Source organism: Solea solea, chromosome 7 (genome assembly GCF_958295425.1).
Source record: "Solea solea chromosome 7, fSolSol10.1, whole genome shotgun sequence".
Taxonomy (NCBI): domain Eukaryota; kingdom Metazoa; phylum Chordata; class Actinopteri; order Pleuronectiformes; family Soleidae; genus Solea; species Solea solea.
Window position 1 is genome coordinate 7,819,698 of NC_081140.1, and position 19,642 is coordinate 7,839,339.

A 19,642-nucleotide genomic window follows, 5' to 3' on the forward strand; every position below is an offset into this window, starting at 1 on the left:
TACTAAACCTAGAGCTGAAACGGTGTCTCTGTGGTGCAGACGTAATAGCAGTAGCACAGACGTTTCTGGGTTGTATGGGGGGTTTTCTTTGTGGCGTTTGCGAGAAATTGTATATATACATCCATGTATGGAATAGAAGGCAACCAGGACCCATCACACTTCTGTAATTGCTTTAAACCATGGCATGATTTATTTCCAACAACCTTTTGCCTCATAAAGACTTACTGTTCACTATCAGGGCATTAAAATACAATCAAACAACAGCTAAAATTTTCACTTTATCACAGTTTCCGCTCCCTCTTTCAGCTGCAGTGAATAATGATGTGTGTATGATGTAGAACAGAACTACATTGTTTCCTCGCTGCCTTCGGCCCCAGTGTCATTTCCAATGAGGCACAATATGAACCACTGCCTCCCTAAGAAACACACTTTCAGATCTCTATCGCATCTTTAATGTCTACCACAGATGGTGTGCAATCCCACTGTTGATTTTCCACTGTGAGGAAGATTAACGGAGAGCCGTGTAAAAGGCAGCCAAATGAAATGGCTGATGGGAGCTTACCTAACTTTATTTACATTATCATTTCTGAAGCTCACAATAACACGGGGAAGCACAGAAAGCAGAGAAATCCATAGGCGAGCTGAGGATTCGTATTTATCATCATTACTGTGTGTCATTTTAATAAATAATGTTGATGTTTGTGCCAGAGGGAGACAGATGCACGCGCATGTAGAAAGTAAACAAATGTTATGCTACCAGAATAGAGTTATTACACTGTTTGGATGAAAACTTGATTCTGATTCAGAACATTCTATGGTGTAGCATACGACTGCTTAAAGCGGACATAGACCGGAAGCTCCAATTAACGCTGCGTTTGTGTGTGTATCTGCGTCATTACCTCGTTTATGAAACCCTAAAGTTTCAGAACAAACAGTTCAGCCACTGCTGAGAAAATAGTGTTTTATTGTTTTCCTGGGCTCTGCGAAGCGGATCGGCACTTCCATTTGTTGATGATGTCATCAGTAAACCTCACCACTCCACCGTAGCTCCTCCTGGTGCGGGCACTAGTCCGGGCACATCCGGCTGCGTACATTCAACCGCAGAAGAAGAAGAACTACTCTCGTTGTAGCTGCTGAGATGCAGAGCATCCACCATGCCAGAGGGGGAGCTGCGTATCTGAGAGCTGGCATACCAATTACATCACTTCCAGGTACCTGGCCAATCACAGGACAGTGGGGAAGCTCTCATTGGCTGGCCAATCACAACACAGTCCATGTTCTCGGGGTGTGATTTTGGTCTGACGAGAGCACCAGTGAGAAGATATTTTGATCGGCTTGTTTGCAGCGACTAGGAGGATTTTGAACATGAAAACAAGTTAATATATGTAAGTAGACCTCCATAACATATATGTGCGATAAGAGTATTCGATGTCACCTTTAAGGCCCTGGTATAATTCCTTCGCATTGCACGTTGCATATCGTGGACCCAGTATTCTTGCGCGTCAGGGTCCTTTAGTATCTCACTTCGAGGCTCGGATGACTATCCTTGGCGACTTCTTCTTCTATTGTCGAAATGTTTTATCTGCTTGGCAAGTGGGGCTTAATACTCCACCTACTGGTGGGCCAGAAACTCAGTTTGCGCATGCGCTGTCCACGGTCTTTGCGCACGGTTCCAAAACTGCTGTGTTGATGACGAGCAAGTATATCTTTGGTACTACAGAGCATTGCTAGGGACATATGTTGCTTTAGGGGTTTGGGGCCGTTCAGACGTAGTGTCTAAAAATGCTTGAAAAACATATGGGAATAGACAATGGTGTTTTTGACCAGGGCAGTTGTGCTTCGGTCGCAGTCGTCATTACGAAGCAACCAAAACCTGGGAGTTGCTGAGATGACTGAAGTTGCTGCAGCTCATTCAAAAGCTCAAAAGTCTCGTAAGTTTACCAAATCTTTGTGTATCTAAGTGAATACTCATTGTTTACAAGAAGCACAACTTAGTTTTAAAACTCTTTTATTTGCTAGAGAACGATTTAATGTGACTGCATTGAATAACATTACGCATTAACATGAAGCACTGAACAAAATTTGCCTTTAGCAGGGAAACACGGGGCCGTTTTCTCCTCCAGTTGGAGAACCAGTCAAGCTTGATTACACCTTTAATCATATTAATCACCTGTCTTTTTTCCCGCTGAAAAAATCATGAAGATCAATCTGTCCTCATATTGTTTTCGATGCCATTCAGGCGTTATTTATCGTCTACCCTTGACCGTGTCTCTGCTTTGACCTCTTCCTCTTTTCCTGTGGAAGGAAACGGTTTAAACTGTTTTGGCAATGCATATCCTTCACATGGGTTTCATAAAACCACTGGAGTGCTATAGTTTTATAATGATACTCAAGGTTTTTACACAGCTCATGTGTACATATGCTCACTCTCTCTTTCTCTCTATCAGCCAGAGCACTGTAGATCGTTATTAGTTTGTGTAATTTCTATTCAGAGACAAAAGCAATGATACAAACACAGACTTATCATGGATGATTCACTGTCCACTTATGTTGAATCAGTGCAGAGAAACTTGTCGCTTTAGTCACCTAGTGCTTTTAGGTGCGCTCTCACATCAAGTATCATTTTACGTCTCGGGCCTCAGTCCTTGAGTCCTCTCCAATTACTCAGTCAATTAGTTCTGCTGCTTCCATTGTAGCCACAGCCATCCACAACAGCAGCGTGGTACACAGCACTCAGGGAAATGGTGGGGGAATTTGTCACCAGACACTTAACTCTTCCAAGTGGCATCACCTATTGTAATCTAACTGATGTCATTCCAACACTCACTGTCCTACATCCCGCTGCCAATACTGTTCTAACTCACGTGGAAACAAAGGACATTTAGCAACTTTAGGCAGACTTTACGGCCCTGATGGCCAGTCTGACAATATACCTAATACTTTGATTTAAGTCATTTGTTTTTGTGTGACAATCTGGTCAATATTTTTATAATAACATTAATGGAAACTTGTAAAATGTATTAAGTAATTGTAGAACCAAAGCTCCTTAGATGGCTGTGGAAGGACAGGGGTCAACATAAAATAACACCACACTGGTTGATTTAATATGTTCACTAAATACACCATTGCTAAACAAAAACAGCGTTTACAATACATTTGCGTTCAGTACAATTGATAGTCTGGTTAATAGTAAGAGACATTTACCCTTGGAGCTCCAATTCTTGTCATATTTCAAATATAAGATTTCCAATACTCATACAAATCTGAATTATGATAATTAATTTGATTATTCATTAGCGAGTAACATCACATGGAAGCTATTGGCAGCAATAGCAGTTGTTTATTTAGTGATTAGTATTCTTATTTTAGTATTCTTTAAACTATATAGATGCAGTAAAGAAATATGTGTGTCCTGTTATTCCAATTTTAGTTACACAATTAAGCATTGGTTTAGGGTCAGTCGGTCATTTGATGCTCTTTGCTCCTACTGCCCCACAGAAGCATCTAGTATGGAAAGATCTCAAGACACTACATAGCAAGTCAATGAGCTAATATTAGAGCTGGGGTCACCCGATAGTGTTATTTTATATGTACAAATGTTGTTAACTTTTTTTTTTTTCAAATATGGAATTCCGTCTTCCACAAAAAAATCAGTATCAGCTGCTGAAACACGTATTAGCCTATTAGCAATCGACTGCTTTGTGCTTAGTTGTATTAATTTAACATGTGATAGCAAGCATTCACTTGCAAAACAAAACAAATTGTCAAGTCTTTGAAAGTATAGGTCACATGTCTATTTTTACATTAATTCTTATTTTCATACTGCATTTCTGCAACTTATGCATTTTTAGTTCCCCCCCTCCTCAGGTTTGTTTATTGCACTTCTGTGAAAGAGACACTGCAGAGAGGCAACACGGTAGAACGACCCACCCATCCAGTGCTCCAAACATTTCAGTAAGTAGGACACTGAAATGGATGGTCCACTGTGTGTAGGTGACCTACATAAATGAACGTGGATAGAGATTTCTTCTATAGCTCAGCTGAGCTCAGCAGTAAGTTTGAGACTCAGCGTTTCATACACACAAGGTTGTCACGTACCGTATATTGTAGGAAGGGATGCCGTTAAGTATTAACGTACTTATGTCCGTGTAGGGCATATACTTTTGTTACTCTGTTGTGTGAGTCAGTGTTATGACCTGTTGTAAAATTCTGATAACGTGTTGAGGAAATGTCGTTGTCAAAGTCACAGTGACGTCTTACCAGCTGGACCTGGTAAGCGCTAAAATCTAGCCAGGACAGGTGGACACTGAACTTCTGAGGTTTAAATGTGACTCACCCAAGGTTTGGTTTCAGTCAGAAGACTCACTCAAGCACATATGTCATTTGTATTTGTCGTAGCACCCCAGTTTTAGCATCACTGCACTTGCTGTACCAGCAACTGGATTGAAACCTAATGCCGTGTTTCCACTGAGTTGGACAGTTTGGATCTGTACCATTAGGAATTGGTTCCATTAGGAATAGTACCAAAATAACCGGCCCCAACCATTGCATTTGTCGGTACCCTTCCCTTGGGGTACCAGAGTAATGGTATGGTACGGGTGGAGCTGGACCATGACAGTCAGCTGATTGGGCATCACTCCCTTGTGACTGGCGTTTCTTCAACACCTGCAGTCTCATACAAAGCTTGACGTCTTGTTGAGACAAACAGCCATAAAGCAAGCAGGAAAAAACTAACTGCTGGATGTCCTCCGTTGTCGTCTATTGTGTTGCCCGATGACCGTTCCAAACCATTACTGTACCATGATGGAAACATGACTTATGGGTAACAATGCTGTTTTTCCTTGTTTCTGGACCAACCTTTTGTTTAGTGTGAGATCCACTAATCTCCACTGCATATGATAAATGATTTCATCTCAGTCTCACTTGCCTTTGCATCCTCATGTTGGCTTTGAGTCTTACCACGAGAATCTGGGTTATACTTTTATTGAATGCGTGTCCACTTGGTCTAATGGCTGCTAGCTTTCAGTGTCCGTTACCTCATCCACACCTACAGTTTGAGTCCTTGAAACATAACGCTTTCTAGTCCAGTTGGTGATGTACTCTTGTTTTGATCAAGAGAGACAATGAAGAAGATGGGACCCATAGATTTTTGCTTGAGATTATGTGGGCGATTTTAGTATGCACAAAATCAAAGTGGCTCTCCACAAACAAGGAACTCGGAGGGCATGACCCAGGCTTAAGATTATAGTTAGACATTTGCTAATACTTCATGTGAGGACTTTAACGGTTGAAGTGGGACATACAAGAAAGATTATTCATGTTTCCTCTTTTGTTAGCACATGCTGCAGAGCTGTCTTTGTGTGTTCATTGTTATTGTCTGTAATGCTTAATATGTACAAGAGAGATAACTTTGTAAAGTCCTAAAATGATTAGGAGCTCCTACTCCATCATTCTTGGTAAGACGCTTGTAATCACATATATATATATATACATTTGTTAAAGTCTCCTGTGAGAGCTCCTCTTGCATCCAAAAATCGTCAGGGCTAATCAGCAACCACACCGTTGATATTCAGGAGTGAGAATGTGTGGCAGAGGAGAGCTCCACAGAAACGTAGAGATAACAGCATCCACAGACTCCTGCGTCTCATCTGTCACACATAGATTGCCATTAAATTCTGTCTGAGAGCTCTGCTATCATCTAATTAGAAAGGCTCTCTCTCTTTCACCCTGTCTGTCTTGTTCATTCGATCATTCAGCCACCTCTATCTTACTTTGATCGCCCTCTGTTTACCTCTGTTTCACAGAATGTCTGTCTTAGCCACCTCCCGCAACTGCTCACCCCTGTTTCATTGGTCATGCCTGGTGATCTCTTGGGGGAAATCCTCTCATGGTTCTCGTCTTGATGTGTCGTGTGTAATTAAAGCCCAAATTGTTTTGATGCCAGTGTAATCACATTAGTGTGTTATTGGAGGAGAGAAAGAAGAAGAGAAGAAAAAAGCTGGAAGAGAGACGGGTGATTTTAGGGGGTGGGGGTGAGGGGGTGTAGCAGGCTGTGGGAATAGTTTGAATTCAAACCTACTTTTGTGAGGACATTTTGGCTGGCGCTCTCAACTATAAAGGGCTTTTTGGGGGTAAAGACTTGGTTTTACAGTCAGAGATAGACTTGGGTTTTTGTCAAGGGTTGGGCTTAGGCATTTAGTTGTGGTGGTTAAGGTTAGAGTAAAGCGGTAGGGAATGCATTATGTCTGTGAGTGTCTGTGTGTGTGTGTGTGTGTGTGTGTGTTTTGGCAAGCATAAATCTGTCACTATGGATGTTGCTCAAACTCCATACAGCATTCAATTAGCCTCTCTGTCAAATGGTGAGGGAGGGCAGTTATGATGGACAGATGGAGGAGACACTATGAGAAACAACTGAGAGAAAAGTTTTACTTTGGTTTTGCTTATTGTAAGCAAAACCACAACAAGACTGACTGGATCTTACTTTGACTTCCTGGTTTATCCAAATATTAGGATGAAAATGAACTTGATGATGTCAGCTGAACACAAATTAAACTGAGAGTATTGTGCGGAAGATGTTCATCTTAGTGTTTAAATAGTTATGTAATGAGAACACACATTTGGTGGCAGCATTATTAACCCTTTAACGCCAAGCGTATCACGGACGACACTTTTGCGCAAGCGCACTTTGCATTACCGCAATTATGTGACTGTTTGTGCTATCGGAAAAATTCCAGCAGTTTCTGAAAGCTGAGAAGTTACACGTCAAAGCCAACGTGTGGTTATTACGGTCATTTTACTTGCACTGTTGCAGGAAGCTGGTGAATCAGCATCTTTGTCACCAGAGAGGAGAGAGTTGGATAATGGTTTTTGGACGTTGAGACAAAGACTCAAACAAGTGTTATTTTAAATATGTGTTGTACTATTCAAATGTCTTATTTAACACACAAAATCTGCTGTTTGTGTACAACTATAGTGTTGTTTCTAAACAAAACTTATTGGGGTTTTTTCATTTTAAATTGTTAATACACCATTTTAACATGCATGTAAATAACTATATAACTATCAAAATAAATATTGAAAGTTATTCTGGAAAAATAAGGCAAAAGCACTTACTTTCAGGACATTTTATGGTTAAAATAAACAAATTAAAAAGTCCAGGCGGACAGTTTTAGGCTTAGGTGTTAAAGAGTTAATGTAAATAAACAGGCTTGGCACAAATCAGGAAGATCAGTAGAAACCTGAGGTCAAACTGGGTCAATGAACAGAACAGTGGAAGTTATCAGGAGGCGGGGACAGTTGGGCACAGGTGAAACACCTCCTAATGGGACACACAGTCATGAAGGCTGTTTGGCACTGCTTTGTCTCCAGTTATATAGTATAAAATGTATACGGTTAATTCGATCGATGAAAGTGCAGTTTCGTCAACGCTGTCACGTTAGCTGTGCTCGGAGCCACCAAATACATCGCATTTACACTTCTGTTCAATCTGGTCACAATGCATCACTGATTTAACAGATTGGATTACAATCCGTCCTTGGGTTTATTTATACCTGTAGTTACAAGTGGTCAGGTGCTATCTGATTGTAATCCGATCACAGACAACGGGGGAATTGGATTCAATTCCAAATAAGTCCATAGACTTCCATAAGAATGGAAGTCTATGGACTTATTTGGAATGGAATCCACTTCTAGTACAAATTAGGTGGACACCAGTGTGATTGATTAGCTAGTAGAGATGCACGGTTTGGCAGTTACACCCGCGGACACCACGGATAATCCGCGGGGCGAGTAAATTGCATTAAAAAAATTTTTTTGGATGAATTGCAGATGGGTCACAGTTGAAATAAATAAACAAATTATTATTATTATTACTATTATTAGCTAGTATCATCCAATAGGTGCCTGGTTGAAGGTGACATCTGTGAATCACCGGTTTCAAAAACTGACATGCTGCCAGTCAAACTGCAAATCTCGAGGCTTCAAAAATAAAAATGTCCACTTTTTTATAAATGGTCTCTGGCATTCCTTTGGTGGGGACATTATGAATTTGTAAAATGTTAAAGTCTGCATTAAAGTTAAACCAAACAAATCAAGTTGAGAGCAAAATAAAGAAGTGAAACCAGCCTGCTCCTGCAGCTGTGCTCTGCAGTTATGTGGAACAGTGTCGTTTCTGAGGTCAGCTCTCGGGTGCATTAGCCAGTGAGCCACATCTGCTCACTGAGCTGACTGGACTCCTCATTTGTTGGATGTAATGAACCAAGCCAAGCATCACTGTCATAAGTCATTTAGTGGCGTAATGATTTGTCATGTTGCTGCTGCTGCTGCTGCCTGGTGTTTTCAGATTGCACCTCTGCAGTGATGCTGTTGTTGTTTTCTTGTCTCCACAGCAATGTAACAAAAAGTCCTCCATATGCAACATGCCTTCCAAAATGATCCTTTTTTTAATTTCACATCATTGCATGCAGTATGACAAAAAAAGACCAAGATACAGTTAACGTTCAGTTAGGTTGTGACACGAAAAAACTAACTTTGTTGAAGATGTAATGAAACGTGTTGTTGCCAGGCAGGTTGCCCTCTGAAAGTACAGTAACTCGATGACAAGTATTGCCAGCTCCTCTACCTCCCCCTACTGGCCTGGACATGATCTAGCATCGTTCATAAGAAATGGACAAAACATCACAAGTCAATAAATGAAAGTTATATTTACATATATGTGACTACACTCTTATCTTAGCATAGAAATAGGAAACTAGGGGGGATATTTGAATCTAGGGGTGATATTTGATATCTGAAGCCCAGATCCAGTTCGCTGGATCCCATAGGAATGTAGCATGGTGGGGTCTTATGTTCCTGATTCCTTGGTTGGCAGTTAGCTGACACGGACACAAATGGACATCTGAGTTATTCAAATAATATATATTGAAATGTTCTGTAGTCATCTGAAACTATGACCAGTTTCAAGCTTGGAAAGTCAAATACAATCCCAATGGTCCGATGATAAAGGTTGATTCTGAAGGACACCAAAGACTTTATGAGAATCCATGTGTATGACTTTTAAACATATGTAAAGTGTCTCTGAGCGCCATTTGAAAGCACTATATGAATAAAAATGATTTATTAGTAGTAGTATGTATGTATGATTCAGGTTTCCTTGCTTATCAGGAGCTATGGGGTGCACCTGTGTTCTTCTCGCACAGCTGAAGCCAATTAGTCTGGTTGGGAAGTTAGAAGAAGTTTGACGTTTCCCTGTTCAGTTGTTTTTTTAGTCTCTGGAGAGTCCACTCCTTTTGACTCTCTGTATTTTAGGTTTTTAAGTGGAAATCTGTGTTGAGTCTACATTTGAAGTGTGTTTCTTCTTTTGGCCGTTCATTTATTGACTTCCACTTACACCACTGCTTTTGGGTTTGGGTTTGTTGGTTTATCATTTTTGATAGAATCTGTGGGTGGCTGTGAGGAGTTTTACTTCCACCACCATCTTTTGGAAACCCAACAATCAATTTTTTTTATATATATATATATTTTTTTTTTTGCTTCGACCCTTTTATTGTAGTGTTTTGTTAGTTTGCAAAACCATAATCCCTGAATTGAAATGTAACAATGGGGGGGCTTGTTGGGAATATGAAATAAACAGTTATTTTGCAGATATTGTGTTGGCCACTCTTGAGTTACTGAATTGTTTGTTTGCTGCTCAAACCGTGGAGGACCGTTTACTGAGAATCCCACTTTGGAGGCACTCAATTTGAAAAAAAGGCAAATCACTTGCCAGTTTGGCAATTACAGTTACAGTGAGTAATGTCAATGTTTGCTTGGACAAGGAAACACAGGATTACAACTCTGAAGCAGAACATTCAGATTTTTAGTCTCAAACAACTCGTTAAACCTTGTTAGATGTATACTATTTCACACTAATCTTCCATTCATGTGTGCAATTTTTCCTCATCTCTTTGGTATAAGGCATCAAAATTCACAATTAGCATCCCTTTTTTTAATGTTTGAATTAAGTAATTGTTGTCACCGTCACATTAATAAAACATTTGCAATAAAAAACTGCCTGGGATCCCCACGCTAGCCTGAAATACTTATTACTTATAAATTCAAATCTTGGCTTTAATCTACATTTTTTAATATTTATGTATTTGAGTGCATGCTATAGATAATATATACTGTTTATGAAATATCGATGTAATATATGTATATATGGAAAAAAATATATTGAATAGCCACCAGGGGGCGACTCTGCTGGTTGCAAAAATAAGCCCATTTGAATGGAAGTCTGTGGAAAAATGAGCCAACTTCTCTTGCAAGTTTGTCTTGGAGGAGCTAGGACAAAGGTAACACCTCTGAACTTGGCCCAGCCAAATCGTGATCCTTGATTTCAGATTTGAGAATCTCATGGGTGACATCATGACCAGTTGCCACTTGGTTAATATTAGTTTTTAGTACCAAATGCCCTGTGTTTTTTTACACTGATACATTCACCTGTTTTAAATCACAACATACAATCTTGATGGTTTGATCAACGTTCAAGGAACATTGGAACTATCCATCCATTGTCCACCACTCTATCCTCCACATGAGGGTCTTGGGGGGGCGCCGGTGCCAATCCCAGCTGACATAAGGCAAAAGGCGGAGTTACACCCTGGACAGGTTACTAGTCTGTCACAGGACCAACAGGGTGGAGTGGCTCAGTGGTTAAGACCGGTACCCTGTGTGCGAAAGACATCATTGTCGCAATGGTCGCAAGTTCGACTCCACTCCTGGCTGATTGTACTCAATTCCATTGTAAGTCGCTTTGGATAAAAGCGTCTGCTAAATGACATGTAATGTAATGTAATATAAAAGAGAGGAGCAACCAGTCATTCACACCTACGGGCAGTTTGTGAGTGTCCAGTTAACCTCTGCATGTTTTTTGGACTGTGGGAGGAAACCAGAGAAAACTCACGCACACACATGGACAAGATGCAAACTCCACACAGAAAGGCCCAGACAGGGATGTGAACGAGCAACCTTCTTGCTGTGAGACATCAGTGGTAGCCACTTGCTCCCCTGTGTGGCTCCACATTGGAACTAATGCTGGAAATTAAAAATTGTCTGCCTACATACACACAAGCACACTCCTGCATCTGTCACTGTTCAACTGTTTTCGACTGCACATGTCCCCTGAAAGTGAAATGATAAAGATGCCTGAGCATCCACGTTGTGCTTTAAGTCCTGTGTAATAATGCAGCCATACATCAGACATATAATCCCTTCATTACCTCTTTTTTTTTTTCTAACCTGTCAGAGCCAGCCGATCAGAGGAGGCCTTTTCTGGTTCTCCTCTCGCCTCCCTATTCACCTTGTGTGTTTCTCTCCCAGCCCATCAGTCTGCTTAACGTATTTCACTCTGCTCATTACAATGTAGTGAGATGGCTTGCTGCCTCAATCGATTTCCCTGTCCGCTCTCATTTACTTTTCAAGGGTTCCTGTTTCTAAAGAGCTTATCTGTGTTTCCTCTCCTTCCCCTCCCTTCCTCCACTGCCTCCTTTATTGTTTTTGATTAAGAGAATGTGTAAATAAGGGAACACACTTCATGGATGCATGCCAATCTACTTATTGAGTTAGTTGTGTCGCAGCTACAGTTTCTAAAATGTTTTTCCCCCCATTTCTCTCACACATTTACACATGAAATTGTGTGTTTGTCTGTCAGAAAGCGTTTAGTTTGTATGCATCTCCAGGGGTTTATTGGCTCATAGGCGCCAATTTTAGATACTGCCAGTTCTTGTGAGGTATGCTTAAGGTGAATTGCCCGGCCCTGAGCTGTATGCAAATATAATCTATTATTTAAGCTCATTTACACACTGAATAATGTGCGCACAGTGTCATGGAAGTTTAATAAGAAGAATTGCCACACGCTGGAAACAGGAAATGACATGTTGGATGTACTCCTTCATGGTTTGACCACATCAGCCTCAAACATGGTCAGAAGAACCTTGACAAACAGCAGCATAATATTATGTCAACCTTTTTTGAGAGTCTTAATTATTATTTATAGAGTTCATAGTTTGAGGGCTTTGTTTTATTGTGCACAAAAACAAACAACCAATGGAGTCACCCCCTGGTGGCTATTGGATAGACTACAGGTTGTAGACACTTCTGTGTTGGCTTTAATCTCTGGGCTGGGAGAATAAGTACATTTTCATACATAGTCTGTGCTTCAAACCAAAAACATTCAAGTTCAGTTCTGAGATGTGCATCATTCTAACTTTAAAACTAAGTGAACCTGAGGAAACAAAGCTCTGTGTGAGGTGACAGGTTCCAATTCCACCTCGTAATGAATAGAAATGAGTGTTCTCAGCTGTAAATGGATCGTGCTTGTGGAATTATGACCAAGTGTCCCGCACCCCCCCTCCCCCATCCCTCTCCCCTTTCTTTTTTCTATTTCTTGCCTATTGTCTCTCTCTTCTCCTCCCATTATTCTCTCCATCCCTCTCTCTTCTCTCTGCAGGTTTTGGCTTTGTAACATTTGAAATTGAGGATGTGGTGGAGAAAGTCTGCGAGATCCATTTTCATGAAATCAATAATAAAATGGTGAGTGGCTCCCATCTCATTTCAGACTGTTGGAGAAAGATCAGGATTAATATTTGATTTCCCCCAGTGTGGCTTTGAAAATGATGTTGGAAACTGATACTGGGAACACACACACACACACACAGAGAGAGTTTAACACAGCTATTCTTCTTAGGACAATGCGTTGACTTCCATTCTTTTTAGAACATTATCCCTAACCTTAACCATAACCAGTTAATGGCTAACCCTAAACACTTCCGTGAAGACCATCACACTGACACAAGTGTCATTGTAAAGTTTGACAGTTGGACATTCCTGATGCTTGGTGCTGGAGACGGAAATTTAGCAGAGCGACATCTAGCATGGCCAATGTTGTTCAAGCAATAGAGCTGTTTGGAAGGTGTAATCTTTAAGCATAGATTAGATTAACCGGTTGAACGGGCTATATTTAACAACTCAGTAATATTAAGTGATAAAAACGAATGACGTGTCATCAGAGATCAAGGAAACGTGCTAAATTTGAAATACAAGCAAGTTCTGTTCATGTGTTGGTTCGGTGTAGAGTCCTGCATTGGGACTGGGATCCCGCGGGATTGTTGGCAGGATAGAGAGCGCAACTGAGATTGGACTGGAAATTTCACAAAGAACGCCGCTCTGCGCTGTCGAAGCTTGCGAGGTTTAATTCGAGCGTACCTTATTTTGAGTTATTTATTGTATTCATCTGAATGTATTTCTTTGATAATCTGTTTTGGAGCTGTTCATAATAATGTGATATTTTGCACATTTTTTATTTTTTTTAATAGATTTGTGTATTGTTTTTATTGCCATGCAGATATTTGGACATCTGATTAGTTTTTGGCCTCAGTTTACTCTAGATTTTTGTTGCATTGGTTTTTATTTATTCTGCTCATGCTTCTTTTTAAACAAAACATTCATTGCATATAAACATATTTAATCCTATACTATGGTCCCGTGCAGGGCTCTACTGTACACCAGAGCAACAACCTGCAGCTACAATAAATAAATATAAAATGTTTCCAAACCTAAAAAGCCTCACTACCATCTCAAAACATCTTGACGAGAGGAGAAGAATAGTTGGAGACGAATAATTATCCTTGTACAGTGAAGCAAAGCAACAAGGTTATAAGCAACTCTCTCTCTCCTTCTTTCATACTCTTATTTGGTAGATATTTAACATGTATACTGTTTTTACAGCCCATTATATTATGTGTTATTTCTCTGCTGATGTGACTCAAATACTGCTCTCAAGCTGACACACTTTCACTTTCAATCTTCCCCTGAACAGTGGGACAGTCACGGCATGTTTTAAAGCGCGTGTGTGCATGAGCACAAGTGTAACACGTGGTTATAAGTTCAGCGCCACGTTTCAGAAAAATGCCTGTGGGTGGCATGTTTTGAAAATTGGGACTGCAGTAACTTCTTCCATTACACGAGCAACGCGAGGAAAGAGAAGCGCCGGCACCGCAGTGTAGTTCAGCAAGCGCGTGACCCTGCAGCGGTTCAGTCGATGCCTCCGCAGCGTACGTGCGAGTGAACCACACTCGCTGACATGGAAACGAGCTGATGGAGACTGCGACGTGAGGCTGAAAACTCAAACCCCTTTTCTTCAGGATGTTGTGTGAGGTCCAGAAGTGTTGGCACGACAGCGTCAGTGCTGCGGTCGTGTTGTTAGACAAAGTCTCTGTCTGACAGTTATTTCAGGATCTTTATTCAGGGAGATGTCAGGGGAATCATGCCCCTCACTCACTCACTCACTCACTCACTCACTCTATAGGCTACTTTTTCCTTGTCTCAGTTTGTCCATCATTGTCATGTTACATCATCTGCCTCCGTTCTAAATCATGGATCACTCGTGTCAAACTCTCGCCTCTTTTTTTTCTGTCAGTGTGCCGCTGGCAGCTGAAACCGTGTTTTTTAACCGTCTCAGATTGTCTAAAAAACTTTTATCTGCCGAGCTGTGATTAAGTGTCGCTCTGTGCTGTCCTCCCTCTAACTCGAATATTCAGTGTCGGTATCTGTTTAATAAATACCGATCAAAATTACTGGGGAGGGTAGCAGAGATAGAGAAATCTGATACAATCCAAAATCCATAAATATCACATGAATGTGTCGCACACAAAGACAGACGTGTACCTCCGAGAGAAATATCTGTTTAATATCTGACAATTAAGAACTAAAAGAATCAAAATACATACAATTCTCTCCGTCTCTCAGTGTTAGTCAAAGGGATATCATTTCTTCTGCATACATCGCAATTCCACACATTCTCTCTCTCTCTCTCTCTTCTTAATGATACAATGAATCCATGCCGCTGTCAATGTGAGCTCTTATTCTACCGCTCTCATTATTGTCACTGAGTCAGCATGCGACTGCCTTCATCAAAACAACCTGGAGGAAGAAGCGTGCGCACACTAGGTATTGATTTTCACATGATAGCACATCACATGCGTTTATTGTTTGGGGAGCTCAATAGTGCTGACCGTGGTTTCTTTACTTTAGTCAATATGTCCCCACAGAGAACCTGCCGCCACAATCCTCCGTCCATAACAGTCATTGACTGGCCTGGTTTAAATTGGGCTGCAGGGGGAAGCGCAGGCATTGTTAACGCCAACAGGCAAGAAAAGAGAAACAGAGGAAGGTTATGAAATATAGACCGCAATCACAGCCGTGGCTCACATTCATACGAGGTCTTAATGCGTTGAGTAAAGTTTGTACAGTGGGAGCAAGTGGACAAAAGTGACAGTTTAAAAGGCTCTTTCCTGCCAACACCCCTAAAATGAAGTTTTAATGTTTGTTATGCTGTAGAAATGTCTTGTTGTATCTTACTCAGTCATGCAGGTGTGAAGCTGCATCAACCAGCCCAGTGTTGTGGTTGGATCAATACTGCTTGCAGCCATAACTGTCTTTGTTGTCCATACTCACAGGTAGAATGCAAAAAGGCCCAGCCTAAGGAAGTGATGTTTCCACCGGGGACGCGAGGTCGGGCCAGGGGTTTACCATACACGATGGAGGCCTTCATGCTGGGCATGGGTATGCTAAGTAAGTACGCACGCAGCTTGTTGTAGACTGTATATTAAAAATCGAGTCTTAAGACCTGTACATACTTAAAGAACAGTGGAATTTGTTCCTTTTCTCGCGGTGGCAAGAACAAAAACAAAGTGATTTCTGGCCAGAACATTTCATACTTTACGAGAAACTCGTAAATACAAGCACACTTTGCATTACCGTAGTTACGCAACGGTTTGTACCATCGGAAAAATTCCAACGGTTTCTGAAAGCTGAAGTCAAACCAACCATGTGGTTATTACGGTAATTTCACTCACACTGTTGCAGGAAGCCGGCGAATCAGCGTTGAGGAACAGTTGGAAAAACGGCTGTACATAGTCTCCATTTTTTGGCCTGTTTTTGGACATTGAGACAAAATCTCAAACAAATCTTATTTTAAATATGTTTTAAACTGCTTAAATTTCAAATTTGACAAGCAAAATCTGGTGTTCGCATACACCTACACAGTGTTTTTTTCTGTTTTTCTTCATTTTAAATTCTTAATTCACTAATTTAACATGCAGTAAATTGTCAGCCACGCCCACTTCAAATGTCTGGCCAATCACACAATTGTTGTCAGACAAAGGTTCTGCCCAGATGATGTTTTTGTCAAGAACAAGCTACAAGAAATCTTATGCTTTCCTCAGTGTAGTCAGTCTGGAAGTACCAATATCATCACCAGTAAAATAGCCACGAGGTTGGTGATTCCACTGGATGTGAAAAGAACTCTATGAGATGTAAAACATCAGTTAAGTCATGCCTGAAGAGTGAGTGAGTGGACTCAATCACCAGTTTCAGGTCATCCTCATTAGGACACAATGTCAATTTTGTAAATTATGTTCCCATTTCTGCTACATTTTTATCATAAAGACAAAAGGTCAGTTTATTTGAAGTGTGGTTGTATTAGGTCCCCATGCACGCTGTCGTCAGAATTCCGCCAAAGACAGGAATAGTCTCCCTTACTGCAAACATGGCTGCCAGCGTGAACATGAGAAAAACAGATTCTAAAGTGGAACTTAACCCGCTCTTCTGCAGCACACTCCGCCTAATGCCTCTTTTTGGAAAGTGCCAGAGAAGTGGGACCCGAGTGAGAGTGGGAGAGTGCAGAGCAGTGAGGGTCTGCTTGTCTGCTAGTAAAAATCTGACTCTGAGTTGCGGCTGCCTTACACAACGCTTCACATGGTGGAGAAGAAAGAAAGGCGACAAACAAGAAGCTGCTGCGTTTAAAAAAAGTGGGAGGAGCATTGATTAGACAAGAGCGTGATGGGAACTGAAATAGCCAATGGCAAAATTTGAATGCAGTAGCTGGTGTTTGACCAGTGAGAGGCAGTAGAGACACCCATTTGTTATCACAACATGTATCATTTCAATACTTGTGAAGATTTGCAAATAACAAATAACATTACTAGATAGACATATGCACTTGCTTACACCTGACAAAAAGTGATTTTAGTTATAAAATTTTATAAAATTTTATTTTATTATAAACTTTAGGCCTGCTTAGGTCTTTCGACTGGAAACCAGCACAGAAATTGCTATAAATTGCTCTTTGTATTGATAGAAAAATGGTTATTTTATTAATTTATTTATTTATTTATATATTTATTTATTATTTTAAAATCTTGTCAGTCTAAGTTTGGACAAGTCATCTCTTGCCCTTTTTTTCCCCCAGGTTATCCAAACATTGTAGCTACATATGGCAGAGGCTACACTGGTTTTGCCCCTAGCTATAGCTACCAGTTCCCAGGTAAGTTCTGTTTATTTACACACACATATACAGATATATACAGTATATACAGTATATATATATATATATACACACCTGCAGTATGAATTCCATTTTCTGCTCAATTAGCACTTAACTAACATGAAGTATAACATTTTCCTAAAACAGCTGTACACCTTCACTGAGCTCCCATTGCCATAATGAAAAGATTAAAAACAGTGGCTCAGTGCTGAGTGTGTGTAATATATCCTGGCGAGGTTTCATGCACACCTGTCCGCCACACTGAGCCACTTATACGTGTGGTTTTCAAAAGTCAGCCCAGTAACCGATGTGGGTTTCAAACACAGGAAGTGGAACACGTATTTACATGTGGTTGACCAAATGAAATGCACACTTTATTTTAGTTCACGTTGTTTCTCGTGGAAGAAAATGAATGGTCGCTCACTCTCCTGCAGTTCTCCCTCAGTAGCTGCTACAGGAGGCCATGACTGTACACTTTCATGTCCACAAAACACATGCAGTCACACTTCCAGAACCACTGTAGAACTGCAGGGGCAAAGGGCTGCTCCACTGTGTCTGCCAATCAACTTAAGAGAGGCTTATATTCACAAAGTGGCAGCATTATTGAAATTACCACGAGTTCGACTGGGTTACAGGGCAAAAACTAAGAATTATGTGTAAATGCTCCTTAAGAAAGATGTGGCCAAATGATGCAGCTGTAATTAACGAAAGATTTGCTAAGGCCGCGTCTCTCACACTGTTAGTGAAATGCATTTTTTAAATCCACTCAGTGTTTAATGTAATTTGCTCTCCAAACTAGCAAACAAACATATTACACTTAGAAATCTCATCCATACATATTTGTCTCGCTAGTTCTATTTTGAATTTCTGCCTCCAATTTAATAAATCCCTTATGGTTCTCCCTGGTTTCCCCCCGTTCGTTGCACCTCCTTCACTTCTCCTGTTGTTCCCTGATTGTGCCAGAATGACCTTGGCGCTCATATATGAAAGGTGAAAAGAAGACCCCCCCCGCCCCCCCCCCTGTTTCCTTTGTAGTGTTGAGGGATTTAGAGTAACTGGCTCACAGTGGAGGCTGGCAATCGACCGTTGAGAAAGAAAGGAGCTCATCTTTTTCCCAAAGAATTGCCCATAATTCTTCCCAGAGACTCAATTCAGCAGAGGTCAAACACAGCGGCTCATGCCAGTGGATGTTTGTAGGAAGCCTCTAACTGTTCAGTCGTCCACTTCTTTCTAATGCAGCGCTGTTTTATTACAGGCTGATTTAATGTCAGCTTTGTCACTGCTTTATCTTATTTTCACAGCCATTTGGCTTCCCTTCCTTGTGTTATGTGATATGGGATAATATTATGACGGTAAATTACAACAGTTACGATTTACAGTTTCTCCCGCCGCGTTGGCATTGTTATTATTTTTATGTTATTCACATGATATTCTGTATGCTCGCGCCAGTTTACACCAGGTCCAGTGGGTTTCACTACTGATTACTGCTTTTTATTTTGTGGGTCTCATTCTGTGTAATGTGCACCCAGTGAGAGAGATATATAGTTTAAGATTGAGGCAGATAAAACTCAACAATTTACACAATGAGCGAGCACTTCCTTCCCAACTGGGTGACAGTAGAGAAACGCACTTTAAACGCACTTGTGCTCTTGATCTACATGCAGAGATGCATCAAAGAAGCACAGTCTGAAATATACAGTGTATTATACTGAGAAATGCTGCGCGGAGAAGGGTTTTCATTATTAAGAGATGTGTGTGTTGTGTCCCAAGGCATCTTTCCAAGGAAATGAAATTGCTTTTCACACAGGCAAATCTGCAAATGTTGATGATCAAAGCATGCCAATTTCAAAAAAAAAAAAAATCTGTAAGAAAATACGTTTAATTCCTTAAAAAAAAGTTACAGAGCGCTGCTCTAAAGTCAAGCTTGTAATTTTGGCACATGGCATCTATGAGATTTCCCCAGATGTGATGTGTTTTTGTGATTTGGGTGTGAAAGTACAACCAAAGTACAAGATAAAAACGGGGTAAAAGACACAAGAAGATTTGTATGAAGAGTAATTAAGCAATATATAGTTATAAAACATTGGTTTTTCCGTCCTGTGCTCTTTTCTCAGGCTTCCCAGCCGCAGCGTACGGACCAGTGACGGCCGCGACAGTAGCAGCAGTTCGTGGCTCAGGTAGGGGAACCCGTGGAAGAGGGGGAAGCTACATGGCATACGGACAGAACGCAGGGGCAGGTAAACGCTCTGTCAGTATTCTGTGTAGCCTGAAACTCTATCC

At 40.9% G+C, this 19,642-nt stretch overlaps 1 protein-coding gene across 2 annotated transcripts in view; it reads left to right on the top strand.

Moving 5' to 3' along the window:
• The window catches only part of LOC131463152 (RNA-binding protein Musashi homolog 2-like), a 121,980-nt gene that overhangs the window by 88,343 nt on the left and 13,995 nt on the right, over positions 1-19,642 (top strand). The window contains exons 8-11 of one of the 2 annotated variants that reach the window (XM_058634870.1): positions 12,488-12,570; positions 15,495-15,609; positions 17,288-17,362; positions 19,477-19,599. In XM_058634870.1, coding sequence (XP_058490853.1) covers positions 12,488-12,570; positions 15,495-15,609; positions 17,288-17,362; positions 19,477-19,599 — 396 coding nt within the window. The remainder of the gene's footprint in view (positions 1-12,487; positions 12,571-15,494; positions 15,610-17,287; positions 17,363-19,476; positions 19,600-19,642) is intronic. The other variant, XM_058634871.1, reaches the window with a different exon arrangement.